Source organism: Telmatherina bonti (assembly GCF_933228915.1).
Source record: "Telmatherina bonti genome assembly, chromosome: 9".
Taxonomy (NCBI): Eukaryota; Metazoa; Chordata; class Actinopteri; order Atheriniformes; family Telmatherinidae; genus Telmatherina; species Telmatherina bonti.
This window is the reverse complement of record NC_136627.1, coordinates 22,173,062-22,189,281: the sequence shown is the minus strand read 5'-3', so window position 1 is coordinate 22,189,281 and position 16,220 is coordinate 22,173,062. Positions and strand designations below refer to the sequence as shown.

The window sequence follows — 16,220 nt, the reverse complement described above, 5'->3', positions numbered from 1 at the left end:
GACAGTAATGGGGGAGTTGTGACAGTCAACCAGATCTTGACATAAATGATGGGCTGTCAGAAAAAAACAGATGTTAGAAGCTGTGGAGAATATTTAAATTATGTATTTTAACTCAATTGACAAACATAATCTCTACAAATCTCAAAAACCGTATGATGGATTAATTAGAAGTATATTTAATCTTACTGGTTTATATTTTTAGCTGGAATGGAGACTGCAGGGCATTTAAAGGAGTCAGTCCTAAAATCCATCTGTTTAGCGGTTGTTCTTAAGGCTGGATGCCATAAATCCAAGACAACATGGATATGAAAGACAGATGTGCATGCAGTAATATAGTTATTTCTGCTGATTTTGAGAACTGTCTGGCCTCCCCACTGTGATTTAAATTCAATAAACATTCAGAATTTGAAATTGCAAAGGCAATCCATGTGATTTCTTCTTTCTGAGTAGCGCCGACTGACTTTTCACTTTTGAGCTTGTATGAATCATATGTGCACATGTGTGTATGGATTTATGCCCGCATGCAGCAGTGTAGTTATATCCTTTGTGTACATGAAGCTTCATTTGTTGCAGAATCCTGTCACTGAAAACATTTAGATTTACAAACTGTTCACGAGAAGCTCCCAGTCATTGTTTCTGGATATGAAATTTCTGTCTTCATGTGTGTAAGATTAACAAATCATTATGTGCTATATGTGTTCTATTTCTGTTGTTGCTGTGATTCGCTGATCATAAAGATAACCCCCAAAATGTATGTGTTTTGTGTCTGTGGTGTCCATCAGTCTGTCCTGATCCAGTCAGTCAGTCAGTGAGTTGTCTGGCCTCTCTCCCTATCTCTCCCTCTCTTATCTCCCTCTGCCCTATCTTTTTCTTCCTTTGTGTGTGTTTGCAGCAGTCAGTGTGTGAGGAGATGCTGCAAGAGCTCCAGGGGATCGTGCTGTGTCGTGACAGCCTTCAGGTGAGGCGCCGGCGAGCAGCGTCCATGCTTCGGCCTCGGCCTTTGCCCTTGGAGGAACGCCGGGCGCGAGCTGCCGCCGTCAGCCTCAGCAACGGCAAACTGTGCGGGGGCATCGGACTCTCAGAGCCGCTCTCTCACAGACTGGCGCAGGAAGCAGCCCTGGTGGCAAAGGGATGCAGCCACATCCGGATTTGTCCTGAGTGCAGACGCTTCCAGGGACTAAGGATGCGTCCTCCAGGAGCCACTGGGGCTCTTCCTTCTCCCACACACAGCGAGGAGAGCATAGAATGGGACAAGACCACAAACAGCAGTGAACCTGAATAACACTCAGGATATCCAGCAAAGCTGATTTTTTTTCCGGCAGCCATCTCACTTATTTAGAGGATCAAGGACCATGTGGTGTTTAGGTTCGGCCACTCAGAGCTTGTTCTTGAAAAGTAGGACAATGCTTTGTGTTTTTGCCTTTTTTTTTTTTTTTTTTTACCATACAGGCAACAGCCTACAGTAATTTTTTGGAATCTCCTCGGGTGATTTTTTTTTTTTTTTTTTCCTTAGTCAGGGGAAAAACTGATGAGTCTGTCTTGTTGTGGTCTGTCCCTGTTGGCTCTTTGTACCCTATACAACAGGATGAACAAAAACAGCTAAGGGGCATTTGTACTATGCAGTATTTTCAGTCATTTGTCATTGTGGCATTCTTTTTTTTTTTTTCTTTTTAAATTATTTCCATCCTCTGTTGGATTATTGGTACTGAATATTGTTATTCTATTGTTAAAAAAAACAACAACTTTAAACTACTTTTTTCCAATCAGACAGTTTACTGTATAAACATGTGTTGCCTCGAAAGAGCTGCAAACGTAAACAGATTATTGCAAGGTCATTCTTCAAATCCTGTTTTTCTTTTAAAGTGCCAAAAACCATAAGTACTACCTTGTGGCTGAAGAAAGCACCACAGCCTTGTGAAGAAAATAAACTCAACTGAACCTAGAAAGGAAATATCTAGACACACAGACTTCTTTTATATTAACAATATTCTATTAAAAAAAAAAAAAAAAAAGAAGAAAAAAAACATTTTAACTGTTGGTATCTCTGAAAGACAGCGCTGCATATCCAGAAGTGTTGGCTGGTGCTCTTTGTGTGATTAACTGTTGAAGTAGTGGCTCAGTTGGGACCTGAACTAAAAGAATACCTGCTTTAAAACATGCTGGTTACACAGAACAAACACACCCTCAGAAAGACACCCTTTCTCCCCTCTGTCTTAACATTAGTCTTTCATCCGTCTGTATTTCATGTTTTGACACATTTATGAAGCCTTCTCTACAATCTGTCACTTACATATATATATGTGTATAAATATATATATATGTATATATATATATATATATATATAGACAATCTCTTATGCAGAGATTAAAGGCTGATTTCTGCAGCATACATTATTAGGAACGATTTAGATTTCCCTGTGTATGAATCAAACCCAACAAATATTAGAAGCAAACAAAACACATCGAGCCCTTGGAAAACTGTTAAACTGAAGAAGTGAGTTCTTATAAATGTCAAGGCAGTTAAGCTTTTATGAATATTTTACACACAACTTCAAGGAGCATTTCAGCCCAGATCTGCTTAGATCTGCTCTGACACTTACATCTTATTTCAGCAAAGAGTAACAAAACAAAATTGAAAACAATTTTTTTTTTTTTTAAAAGTTGGCATATATTCATATTTAGAGACTGAAATTCAGTAACAGGACAAACTAAACCGTGGTTCAGACAGTTCTTTTTTTACTTTTCATTTAAAAAGAAAAAAAAACTAGCAGCATAGGTTAATTAGTTTTCTACTTTGAATAGAATAAGTTTGTATTTAAGAAAATAATAGATGCCTTCATTTGAATTGGATAAGAAGCTAAACCACGAAAACGAACCACCAGCAGCAGAATACGTTTGATCCGGTTACTTTCTACTGCAGAGACGCATGACTCACAATTGCTGCTTGGACTTCATTGAAGCTGTCACTTTATGATAACCTGACTGTTGCACGGTAAGAATCGGAGGTCATTCACATGTCTGCACCACCTTGCACTCATCTCTGATGTGTCCATCATTTTAAATCAGCACATCAAGTTGTCAGTCACCATCCCTCAGAAGTCGACTCCTCCCTTCACACTGCTCGGAAGTCGCCCGCAGCGGCTCTTTTATACTTACAATTTGCTCCATTTTGTTGCCAGAAATATGAAAATGATATAATTTGCTATTTTTAAATGTGATCAATCAGTAGCTATTATATGTGCTCATTCTGACACCTTGCTGTTCAATTATCCTGTATTTATTTCTTTTTTCATTTCATAGACACGGTCACCAAACTAAACTGCCTCCATGTTTTTTCAGTCATGTTAGTTTTCATTTATGACCCAAAAAAGTATGTACATACAGTTTAGTCTGGGTTTTTTAGTAATATTCCAAAGTGTTGTTGTTCTTTTTAGTTACAGAAGTAGCACTGTTAATATGACAAAACATGAGCACATTCCCTGTGTTTAATGTTTCTATGTACAATGTTCTGACAGGTTAACATACAGACTCAGCATCAGATTTTGAACAGAACCATTTAAAAAAAAAAAGAGTTGTCTGAAATATTTAATGTAAATTCTCTGTATTTCTTTAATAACTTATGTCAAAGAATAATAAGGTCCACTTCATTACTGTTTTTTAACTAAACCGTTTCTATCCATTGACTGACTGTCACTAAGAAGCTCACGAGATTCTGAAAGCTCTGGCTGTTCTCAATGCGAACTTCTTTAATGCTGAAAACATTTACAGGGGTGTTAAATCAAGCGTAGTTGGAATGAGATTGCCAATTACCTCAAAGGCATGGAGAGCAGTAGAGTAAAAATTAAAACAAATTCCACTGAGACACAAGGCGACCTTCTCCAGGAGACCGCTGCAAAAGCTGGCAGGGTTTGGCTGCTATATTTTAGATGTTTTATTTCATTAAGTTGCTTTTTTTCCCCATTATAAATACATTTCTTAAAACTATTTTCATTCTGTGGGGGTCTGGCTTTTGTTTCTTTCTTGCTCTGATGTGTTTGACCTTTCTAGCTGTTTACATCTGTCATGCTGAGTAGTTTCTGAGTGCAGTTTTTTTTTTTTTTTTTTTTTTTTTAGTTCTATCGTTTAATCAAGAGAAACATTCAGATAATGCACCAGTTTGTTGTGACTACTCATGCAGAGAGGTAGTGTGGCGATGTATGGCTTGCTGGCTGACATTAACATAACTGGTGAAGGAGCCAGAAGGATCTGAAGCATCTACCTCTCATTTCTCTCCCATAACTGAAGTAGCGTCTGCACACTTGTGAATCCTTTGAACAGACAAGAATTTGCGTGGGTAGGAAGTCTTAACAGAGGCTAATGAGTTTAACAACTCACTCATGTACTATATAAGCACCCACTCGCTTGTTGTCCATCTATCACTGTGATTTTAGACGATATCACAGTCTCCTCAGGACGGTGAGTAAACCCCCCTGCATCTGATTCTACACTTTGATTCAGATTTACACCTTTCCTCTCTTGAGTGCCTGCCTAAAATTCTCTCCACAGCAGCTTTAAAGATGATCTGTTTTGTCCATTTCCTGCATGTCCTGTTGCATATCTACAACACACACACACTAAGCATGCGTTTTAAAGCGTAACACACAAACGCTCGGCTCTGCCTGAACGTCACTGCTGTGTCGAGCCCAGTTCAAATGCCTGTGCTTCTCCTTCTGCCTCAGGTGCTCCAAGTCCATAAATTAAGTGTATCTCTGCTCACTGCTGTCTAGCTGCTGCTGCTGTTGGATTTATGGAGCCCATGATGAGCATTGAGTGCCTGCAGAGGTGTGCGAAAAGCTGCTTCATCCTCAAGCTTACTAGTAGTAGCACATAGCAATACAAGTTATCCTACTGTTGATGGTTATTGTGCAAGTATTTTGGAAAGTCCTGGGCATTTTATCACAAAAAATTCTTCACATCCCAAACATAAGGTCTGCGTTCAGCACTAGAAGGCCAAACAATGAATCCTGCCTTGTGTACGACTTTACATTTAGTGTGATTAAAAAGGTGCGCCGCTCAAGTGACTGCTGCCTCAGTCTGCCTGATCCTATTGGACAGGTTGTACTGGAAGTAATTTCATTGTGCTGGGATCCCGGTTCAATGGCAATAAAAGCTTTTAATTCTAATTTGGATTCAGATTCTACACCTTTCTAAATGCAGTTGTTGCATCCATTCATCACATTTTACTGACAGGAGAAGTCCCACAGTTAAGATCATACATTGTTCACATTCACCCCACACAGGCCACTAATGAGCGCCACATGAAATGATGAACCAAATTCACAGCAACACAGGTAAACATTTTAAGGGAGCTTACAGTTTATTTTGCAATTGACATGTAATTTTTCTTTCTGTGCTGAAAAAAAAGGTATTCAGAGTGCAAGAGTTTTGCACAAGGTGAGAATGCTCTCAGGGCTGTTAAGAAGCCTTTTGTTCACTGACAGTTGTTGAACATATTGACCAAAACATCTTGACATTGGTTGTCTTTCAGAGAAATAAAATTTGAGCTTCATTTACTTTGTGTTTTTTATGCTTCACTTTTCATTCCAGCTGAGATGAATGGAGACACATGTAATGTAGCGTTTATTACAGTGAATTTGTGTGTGGATTGGTGGGCTGAGTGGGATAAAGTGTGTCTGCAGGTGTAGAAGTTTTTGTATCGTACCAGGCTACATTTGCCTCTATGGGCACAGTGTAGGCATGTGATTCAACAGTTGGAGGCTCTGTCACAGCATTATTTTCCCACAAGCTGGACAGATACTATTAATGGCCAGGTTTTTTGTGTTTTTTGTTTTTTGTTTTTTGGTTTTTTTTTGTATTTTTTGCAAATGAGACAGTCATAAACTGGGATATATTGTCCATGTTGAAGGTTTTTTTTTTTTTTTTAATGTAATTTAAAGACTGAAAAATGACTCCAGAGCATCTTCTTCCTCTCCACAATTGCATTATACAGAATATCTGCGTACTGAAAATCTACTCTTATTTAAATCCTACTCATCATGTATTTTTATTCGAATAGGCGAACAACTATGATGGTCCACCACTTCCACCAGTTCCAATGTTGGCAGATATTCGTACTAACTTTTCCATTGAGGATTTAATATATAAAGCATATTAGTAAATCACTTTTCTGTTCCCTTCACTAATAGGTGCATGGTGCTTATCTCATGTTCATTACTCAGGTGGCTGCAATCAGTCTTATTAAGCTCTAAACAAACAGAAACACATCCCCTCATGAGGACAGCAGCTCCTTGTGGTTTTTCAGGAGAAAATATTAGTTTTCAGATAAAGGCCTCTTGAGTTAATGCCTTAATTGGCCGTTAAGAGTACAAAATTATTTTAATCCCAGTGTAAATAATTCATTACCCACAGACGTGAGGTTAAAATGCAGCACTAGTGCCATGAAAAAGATGCATAAATGGCAGATTTGGAGGTAAATTCTGGTTATCTTTCCCCCCCTGCAGGGGAAGTGAGGGCTTATCATTGCTGGCCAGCTAAATCAGATTTCCTGCATCATTAACTCTTAGATAGCCTTTTCTTTTGTTGTTATATTTATCTTACCTAATGTTGGATGCATATGTAGGTTTCCTTTTTCAACAGTGTGTTCAGTTACACAATATTTCATCATGTTAGGCTTTTAAAACAAACCTGACATCATCTGTACATCTGCACAAAACATTTTGAGTTACAACCGGCTTTTACCGAATTACAATCAAATTCATCTCACATTCATATAATCTCAAAATGATTTTATTCATCTTAAAAATGTTTTCTCTCATTGCAAGTAAATCATGCACTTACAGAATAGCAGACATTGTGATTCTCTAAAATCAGCTGAGAACTTTTGAGTGTTCAGCCTTCATGTCCCGGACCACAAGCAGTCATTTGCTACATCTAGTGGGCATTAAACTACATTACACATAGTGCATTTTTCATATCAAATACATGCACAAATCTTAGAAAGGGCTATTTTCTACTCTAATAAGTTCATTTATGATTTTCAGATACATGAATTTTTCCTCCCATTTACTGTGAAAATAAAAACACACTGAAGCTCCAACTTTAAACGAGCTATGCTGACTTTTATAAGAGTCCTTTCTTTTAAATGCCCAGGGCGTTCAGACAAAATTCAGAGAGCAGTTCCTTGTCATTTTGGTTAAAAATGGTATCTTTTTCCACCCATCCCTGTCGAGCCACAGCCAGCTGTGAAGTCAAGCTATCCAGAGTCTCCTGCAGAAAACACCAGAAGAAATTAAAATGCAACCTGAGAGTTTTCCCTCCAAGTCACCCAGTTGTCTAATCCAACATCCCTCCCCTCAGTTAAGACCTTTATCTGCGATTAGTTGCAGGAGTAAGCTGATGTTAATTAGATCCTGTCTCGTTCTAGAGAAGCGAGGAATGATAATTGCGTATTAAAATCCTATCTCTACAATCAGAGGCTGAGCCCTAGAACGCAGCTCTAAGCTTGCTGCTTGACCACTTACCTTTGAAAATCTTGGCCCTAAAAATTTGTATGTGTATGCTGCACCTCTGAAAAATCAGCAGTGACCTTATCCCTTACCCGTTACGTCTTAATGGAAGATTCTGATTTGCATCCTTCAGGCCCGATTGTCCTGATTATTCTCAAATGTTTTCTTTTTATAATATAAACACATATACTGTAGAATAAGTGTGTACGTCACACGTGTATTGTGGATATTGTAAAATGAATATTTTGTGTGTTTGAGATCCCTAAAACAGATAAAAGAGCTTGTTCCAACATGCCCTACAGCATAAAGTGTGCCTTCAGAACATATTGTTTCATGTTTTAAAATAGGGAGTGTGCAGAGGTGAGCATGCAACTTGCCTGAGGTTAATATCAGACAGTTCAACAAATTATTACAGCAATAGCTATAAATGTTCTTTTTTTTTGTTTTTTACATTTTAAAGTCATAAATAATCCAACTCATTCAATGTCATGTGGCAAAGACACAGCTGCTAGTGGTTAAATAAAAAAAGACAAACTGCAGCAGCTATTATATTGACAATGTATTTATGTTTTATTGTGCTACTAAAAGTTTCCATAATCACATGATATTCTTATCAGACAAACACTAAATCTGATTATGTAACTGGTGACTGTGTGATCCTCATTATAGATCTGCCTAGAATAAGACAACTGAAGAGACACAACTAAAATGACAAACCTGACTTGGGGAATGAGTTTCCCAAAAGCTTGGTCTCAGTGCACTAGTCTTGGAGACTCAAGCTTTAGTTTTTATCTTCTAATTAATTAATGCTCGCACATCATGTTTTTGCAGTATAACACAGACTGAGCTTGCACAAGGCTAAGTTTATAGCACACACAAGAAGAAAATTTCAAACCACAACAGGACAGAAAAGCGAAGGGGCAGAAGACAGCATTTCAAAGATGTGTGATCCACCCAAAGAGATGTGTTACTGCATTCTTTAATACACTTTGTAATGCTTTTTACTTGACTTGACTTGTGTTTTAACTTACATATATGACTTTCTCGTTGTCAGTTTCCATGTTTTCCAGCTTGTGCTTCAGGGCTTCTGTGACGGCATCCTTATCCAGTTCCACTTGCTTATGATCCTTTTTGTCTTTATTCAGCTTTTCCTCACACAACACTAAACACAGACATACAAGAAGGTAGTCACTTTTCTGTGTTTTGACTCATTTAACTATAGACATTAAAAATAGTTTTGCTCTGACCAAGTTCCTCCTTTAGCTGACTGGCCTCCATCTCCAGACTCTCTCTACTTTCTTGCTCAGCTCTGCCTGCATGGTTTTGTACTGTCGACTGAGGTCTGCAGTGACATTCCATGTAAGTCGCAGTACGTCAGACTTCATTGCTCACTTTGTACAAGCTAATGCAGCAATCAGCTTAGGTGCCCTGCTAATTAGACTTTTTGTTCCTAAAAAATTACTTTAACCTTGGAAAACATGCCCTCTCTCCTGGAGGAACTAACACTTTGCTCACATTATTAAAGGACAAATTAATTTTTGATTCATGCTCAGACTGTACATACCAGAACTGATGTCCTTATGATCTTGTCTCTCACTCTGCAGTATCTGCTCCATGTCCCATATGCATCTCTTCAAGTCAGTCCTGTCAGAGCAGATCATTCTAACTGTGTCACACTGTATAGCTGCAGTAAATCAGTTCAACAGATACATGCACAAATGTGATGTAGGAGAGTTGTGTTTATATCTTAACGTGATCATTATTAAGGTAAATTCAATTTTTAAAAAATCTCACTTTTCCAGTTTTGCTTCAGTGTCTCATTAAATCTCACCTGTGTGATCCTGCAGAATGGCTCCTGCAGAATCCAGAAGACTTTGCCAATACCTCCCCTCTAAGTCATTTTCACCTGCAACAAGACAACAATACTTGCATTTAATACACGATTCTCTTTTTCATAAAATAAACTATAAACACAGAAAATCTAACTACCAGAGTTACTTTTTACTGCTTTTTTTCCATTTGGTCTTTCTTGTCTTGTTCTTTGGGGGCATGTTTCCTTTTGATGTAGCTGTCTGTACACACTACATGGAGATGAGCTTCTGTTTCTCAGTACTTGTTGCTGGGTGAGTTGCCATGGCACCAGCTGTCTAGCTTGATTGATAGTTGATTGACTTTTCAAACAGCCAATCACGACTTGAACTGGGAACCTTTGACGTTTGCCTGAAACGAGTTTGCTCATCCTTGAGTTTGTCAGAATACCCTGAGTTGTCAGTGAGACCAAAGGCCGCACATAGACAATTCATGTCTCCGTTTAACATCTCTGAAAGGTTTCATGGACGCTGTACTGGCAGAAGCGCGCACCCGACTACATCCATTGATCGTGACCGCGCAGAGAGCAGGCGTGGAGCTTGGAGCGGGGGGGGTGTTGATGAACGGAAGAGGTTGTACAGGAAAGTACGTACACGTCACTGGGGAAGCAGAAAATACTGGGCAATGTTTAATTACCACAATTATTTATTCACCCTTGTTCCCGTTTATGACCGCGAAGCTTTCGCAGTTTTAAGTGCAACTTCCTCTCCAACATCGGTGAGAGGTATCTGTCGTCAGTCCCACTGTGCGCAGAGGAGCGCTGACACTGTCACACAGCCACTCAACTTCCCGTCAAAACGCGGCGCAGGCGAAAAGAGCTGCTGCTGCTGACAAAAAGGGGAACAACATCGGGGGTTGTCAAGAGGAAAGGACACACTCGAGTCCACAAAACGTCTGGGCAGAGAAAGGGTGCCATTGTCCTCCAGCTGAGGGCGAACAGAGACAGATCTGGTGTGCTGCTAATTAGCCTGCGTTGGTCCCTGCAGAAAGCGACGGCGAGCAGGGCAGCTAGCTGCAGCACAAAGCTGCTTGCGCAGGGTGTGAGTCGCCGTTGTGCTTGTTTTATCTAAAGTCTGGACAGTTATTGAGTTCATTAATGTTTTGTTTTGTTTTTTTTAACTAATGGAAGCCTTTAGTGTATAGTTCCCCCATCCCTCGGTCTACCCCCCCATTGGACCCTGGCTCGGATTCGCCACTCGGGCGCTGTCCTCGCAGGGGGGTACGGGATCACCGTCGACCGGACGAGCTAACTCCAGACGGCGGTTCGGTCTTCCCAATCCCCGCCCTGCCTCGTCTGTCTGCCTGCCCGAACCTAGCCGAGCCAGAATATGGCAGGAAACCTGAAGAAAGGCGGGGGAATCATCGGAATGATGAAGGATGCCTTCCAGCCTCACCATCACCATCTCCACCCCCATCATCAACCCGGCACCGTGGACAAAAAGACGGTGGAGAAATGCTGGAAACTGATGGACAAGGTTTGCTATCATCAGCTATATTTAAGAGTTAGCAAATGTTTTGGACGTCTAATGCAACTGTTAGCTACCTGTGGCTAACTAGCAGTGAGCTAGCTAATCTTTCTGTTGTTGCTAATGTTAGGTTAGCAAGTCAGCTGGGAGAGGACGTGGTTAGCTCACTTAAGCTAACTTTCTGCCCTAAACTCTTCACCCTCTTGTTTTGTGTCAACCTTTACAGAAAGTGACTCTTGCACAGACATGACTGTAAACTTAAGCCCACGACTGTGGAGTGTACAAAAGTGTTTGTTTTTTTGTTTTGTTTTTTTTTTTACTTATAACACATTTGTTTTCAAGCGTAGTCGAAATCTGATCGACTAATCCTGATAGTTAACACTTCCGTGTTTCACAGCGTAATTTATTTTATTAAATGCGTACGTTTATCAGACACTTAAACGATTAATTAAAAGGTAGTCTTTCAAATGTTGATATACTGAGTGCTGTGGACTGTGGCACCATACTGTAGTTGCTGCTACTACTGTCATGTCTCTCCTGTACAGAGTTTCTGCTAAGTCTGCACAGTTGGCTGTCTGTCAGCATGTAAATACTGCGACAAATCATTCAGAAAAAAAAAAAACTAAATTTGTCTGTGTAACTGGGCCAATTGTGCTCTTTCACAAGAGACTCATCTCTCAGCTTTACTTCTCGGAAAAAAGTCAGAAGCAGTTTGACCTCCAATTTCCTGTGAGAATCAAACAGCTTTTGTCTCCTCTCTTCCTATTTGAGGCATTTATTTGAGCTGTAATGTTAAGAGATTGTAAAACCATATAAAGAAACCACCTTCCACTTAATTTTGCACCATCAATATGAAGAAGTGGACTTATTTGCGGATGTAAACAGTGAGGAACACAAGTGGCACAAATGTTGGTGTTTCACAGGTTTTTGTTCTCAGTGAATGTAAATTCATATCTATGTCTGTGCATCATAAAGGGCTGTGGACAGCGGATCACAAAAACAAACAAACAAGCATAGTCAGTTTAGCTTTTCCAGGTGAATGTTGAAAAGATCATCTGTTTCCTCTGACTCCAAGCAGCTAAAGGGTATTAAAGTAAGACAAAAAAAAAAAAAGAGTATCTTACCTTTTGAAATGACTGGTAGACCCCATCTATTTTTAGATGGGGTCTTACCAGATAGTTTAAAATAGAACTAGATATTCAGTGTTGCATTTCCTGAAGTTCAACCACAGCCCGGTATATATTTGACCAAAACCTTTTTTGCAATAATGATTCAGTTACTCTTTGGAAACACCTCCCTTGCATGGCCTAAAGTTTTATCAGTTGTTTTATGCATTGCCCATATTACCCATTCTTACAATTATAACTTTATTAAAAGTTTTATTCTAAATTCTTTTTGCTGAAGTTCTCTGACTTAAAGTCCCTTTTTGTATTTGAGTCTTTAAAATTAAACATACAAAACACATTTCTTAAAATCCTATTAAAGGAAGTTGACAATTTTGTCCATCAATTTTTTATTTTATGATTTTTAATACAGATATGTGTGTGTATATATATATATATATATATATATATATATATATATATATATATATATATATATATATATTACTACTTGATTGTTCAAAGTTTAGTATGTTTAAAGGTGTGCTCACACTGTGCCCTAAGCCTGAATGATACAGGAAAAAAAAACATTTGAGTTTTCTGACCAAGTTGTGATTTAGTTTGCAATTTAAGCTTTTAAATTCTAGCTTCTGTCCAATATTCATGCAAAGATATATTTTGTACATGATGCAGGATGTTGTGGATTATCGCATGCCATCAAAATATGAAGTGATCCATTGTAAGAAGGAAGTAAAGTTGAGATGTGAATGATTTAACTTGCCAACTACAAGATGCAACCTGTTGCCAAAACACTTAAGGCTGAAGGTTACATTTCATACTTTGTCCTTGTAGTAAAAACTAAACAGTCTGTTTTTGTTTCCATTTATCGTGATTACTATTTATACCACAACTCCTCATTTCTCTTCACCCCAATGCTTCACACAAGGAGAGACATGCGTGTGCACAAGCAGGTGCACAACCAGCAAAGAGTATGTGGCTTCAACCACGTGAAACTCAAGAAAGAAATTCTTTTTTTTTCTTTTTTTTTTTTTTTTTGTCAACTCTCCAAGGGAGGTGAATATGGAAACACTTTGTTATGCAGACAACTTCTTGTTCATCATGCAGATCAAGCTGAATCTACTGTCATTTTAGTTATTTCTAAGTCGTATTACAGTTTAACATAGTTCCAATATTCTTTGTGGATTTCATGAACATCAACACCTTATCTGAGATCTGAGGTGTATGTGTATTTAGAGCAACTCCACTCTGTGCAACCATTTTTATTTACTTCAGAATATTTCAGACGTAGGACTTTGTTCTACCTGTGTAGTCCATGACTTCACAGCTGAATGTAGCTGCCTGTCAGAGGTCAGAGCCTAACCTGTTAACATGTTAAGGCGTTGTACCTTCTTACCAGGAAACATCTGATGGGCTTTGCATCCCCTAAGGTTGCAAAGCCCATACAAGAATATTTGGACAAAGAGTAACTTGCACTTTCTCCATAGTTCTGTACAACCACCCAGTTACTTTATCCTCTCTGCGCTGTGGCTGTCTCCTTTCCCTTTCACCAGCTGTGAGAGAGTTTGATAACATAAAGCGAATGTGGGAAATTAAACGCAACGCAAGTCTGATGTAAACATATTTGACACATTTTCTTTTAAACTCATAAAAAGCGTACCATATAAGATGACAGGAAATCCGTATGAAGCGAGTGGCTTTGTAAAATGTAGATGCTGCAGGTTTGAACCTCAAATCAGGGAATGGCGTAATGTAAATTGCGCTCTTTATGATTTGCTGATTGCATCATCTTAAATTGTGATTTCAATTAAGGTAAAAGTATTATGGTGCCTGCAAAGTGTAACAAAACACAAATCCTGCTAGGCTAATGAGAGAGTTGGAGATATTTTCCAAGCTATGCTTCCCAACTCTGGAATTGCTAAAAACTTTACATGTGGTATAGACGAACCAGCCGATGTAACAAAATTTGGCTCCCCACATTATTATTCTCCTCGTAGCCCATGTCAGTGAGGACAGTTTTACTTTGATGTTTAAAGAGACCCTCAACCAAAAGACTAAAACAAAGCAACTGCACCTACATGTCCATTCCTGGAAAGAGGATCGAGTTCAGTCCAGATATGTGGGATCCCAGTTCATGGATTTTGGAAAAACAGGATTTGCAGCATTACTTCAAAGTAATTAGGAAGATAATTCTGATATTCTAGCTATAGCTGTTTTGTTTTGAAATGGAAGACCTAAAGTTTTTGGGGGGGGTTGGGTTTTTTTTGTTGTTTTTTTTTAAACATAACACGTACAAAAATGCTGCATTATAAGTGAAATTGTATTGTAGTCAACAGAGAGGCAGCTGACAGAATACATTTTATTTTTTTAACAAAAAATGTGTAAAATATAAAACATGTTTTCTGTTCAGTAGTTTGGAGTTTTTACAATTGATAGATATAATCTAGACTTTATATGCTTTAAAAAATTACGCTCAGTTTTCCATCAGGATGCAGTAGCTGTATTGGCAAAAGCTACTCTGTCTCCATGGACAGACCCATGGAAAGTGGAAGTTTTTTAAAACTGCATCTAGAAGAGCAGCGTGAGCAGTATGAGAGGACTCAGCTGATTGTGGTTGGGAACTGTGGCCTCCACACCCTACATAATGCCTGCAAAGGTGGTTTCTCCATGTGGCAACTAGAGAAAGGTTTGAAAGCCATGCATGTTTTCTTCCATAATGTGCCAGCAAGGAGACAGGACTTCACTGTTCTGACTAAATCTGCACAAATTCTACTTGTGTTCTGTAGCCAGCTATGGCTTGTAAACTTCCCAATAACTGAGAGCCTTAAAAGTGTGTGTCCATCTCTGACTGTATACCTCACTTCTAACCGAATGAGAAAGCTAACAAATCCAGGAACTACATCTTTTTAAACCCCTGATGTAGCAGCTCAGTAAGACTCCCTTATACCCATAAAGCATTTCTACATGGCTGTCATCTGGACCTACACTCTTTTCTCGACAAGATATCAAAATAACTAAACAAGTTATGCTCAAGCTTGACTGGGTAGTTTGATGTTGCGATTATTTGTAATTTCGGCTGATTGTACATATTTATGCGTAATCTGTACTTTAGATGTAAAATATGAACTTATCAGGTGATTCATATGATTGATTTTGTGAATTATGTAGAGATAATCATACCCATACATGATTCACAAACAGTTTTGTAATTTTGGTCTTTGTTCTGTTAAATGTGCTGCGATAAATTTGGTATGATTGAGGATGCATTTAGTGGTTTTGTTGTTTTTTTTTTTGTCAGAGTATATTGGTAAGTTTTGTCAATAAATAGAAATGCTCATGATGGATGTCACTGTGTCATCGAACAAGTCCGTTATGCGTCTTTAAAGTGTCCCACAGTTAGGCATGTGGCCTGTTAGGACCCCAGCGGGGTGTATTCTCACCCAGTCTGTTACCAGAAAAATGTGATAAAACGAGTGCAGAGGTTTCTGCAAAACCAGCGTTGATCATGAAGTATGTCTGCTGGTGAGAGAGATGAGAGAAGTTCAGTCTTTTGTTTACATTAAAAAAAATATATAAAAAGGATTAAATCTACAAAGAGCGTAGACTGGATGAGACTACTCAATCAGGAGCTATCAGTTTTGTCAGAAACTTCTTGTTTTGTCCCATGGATTAGCATCAGTGGAGGCAGTGGAGGATTCACTGTAAACAAAGAAGTGGAAGCCTGCAATATGCTGGAAGACACAGTGATTGCCCAGCAGAGGTGAAAAATCCAGGTATAAAGTAAAAGTCCTGTCCGACAGCTGTTCCAACCAGCCACTAAACCAGCCGAATATAATTAGCTCATCTCCACTGCAGGTAGATGAGCCTGTTAATGAAAAGCTCTAATTTCACAGGTAGATCCAAAAATGTGGAAAGGCTCTTACTTTATGGCACCTGGATTATACATCTATTTCCCAGCAACTAGACTGCGATTTTGTCATTAATTGCGAATTCCTCAAAATATCTGTCTCAGGTCCCGTTTACACTAAAGGGTTTCCATACAAACCACAAAACTTCTTTTTTTTTTGTGTAGGGGGGTGGGGGGTGGGGATTACTCAAGTGGTATGAAAACATAAAACTCAAACAGGAACAGAAATTATGTGCACGCCAGGCCTGTGGTGTTAAACTTTGCAATGATAAACCTAGATTATCCACGTAAGACCAGAAAATCCAACAACAGAAGTGTTGGATTCCAGCTGCGAGTTACCTAGTAACCTGTG

General features: G+C 38.9%; 2 protein-coding genes across 3 annotated transcripts in view; both read left to right on the top strand.

Annotated features, from left to right (window-relative positions):
• The window catches only part of grik4 (glutamate receptor, ionotropic, kainate 4), a gene marked incomplete at both ends in the record, with an annotated part of 175,185 nt that extends 173,903 nt beyond the window's left edge, over positions 1–1,282 (top strand). The window contains one exon of one of the 2 annotated variants that reach the window (XM_079245816.1): positions 893–1,282. In XM_079245816.1, the coding sequence (XP_079101942.1) occupies positions 893–1,282 (390 nt within the window). The remainder of the gene's footprint in view (positions 1–892) is intronic. The other variant, XM_079245815.1, reaches the window with a different exon arrangement.
• A 9,420-nt stretch (positions 1,283–10,702) lies between these two features.
• cbl (Cbl proto-oncogene, E3 ubiquitin protein ligase) overlaps positions 10,703–16,220 on the top strand; it is a gene marked incomplete at both ends in the record, with an annotated part of 37,641 nt that continues 32,123 nt past the window's right edge. The window contains one exon of the mRNA XM_079246460.1: positions 10,703–10,849. Coding sequence (XP_079102586.1) covers positions 10,703–10,849 — 147 coding nt within the window. The remainder of the gene's footprint in view (positions 10,850–16,220) is intronic.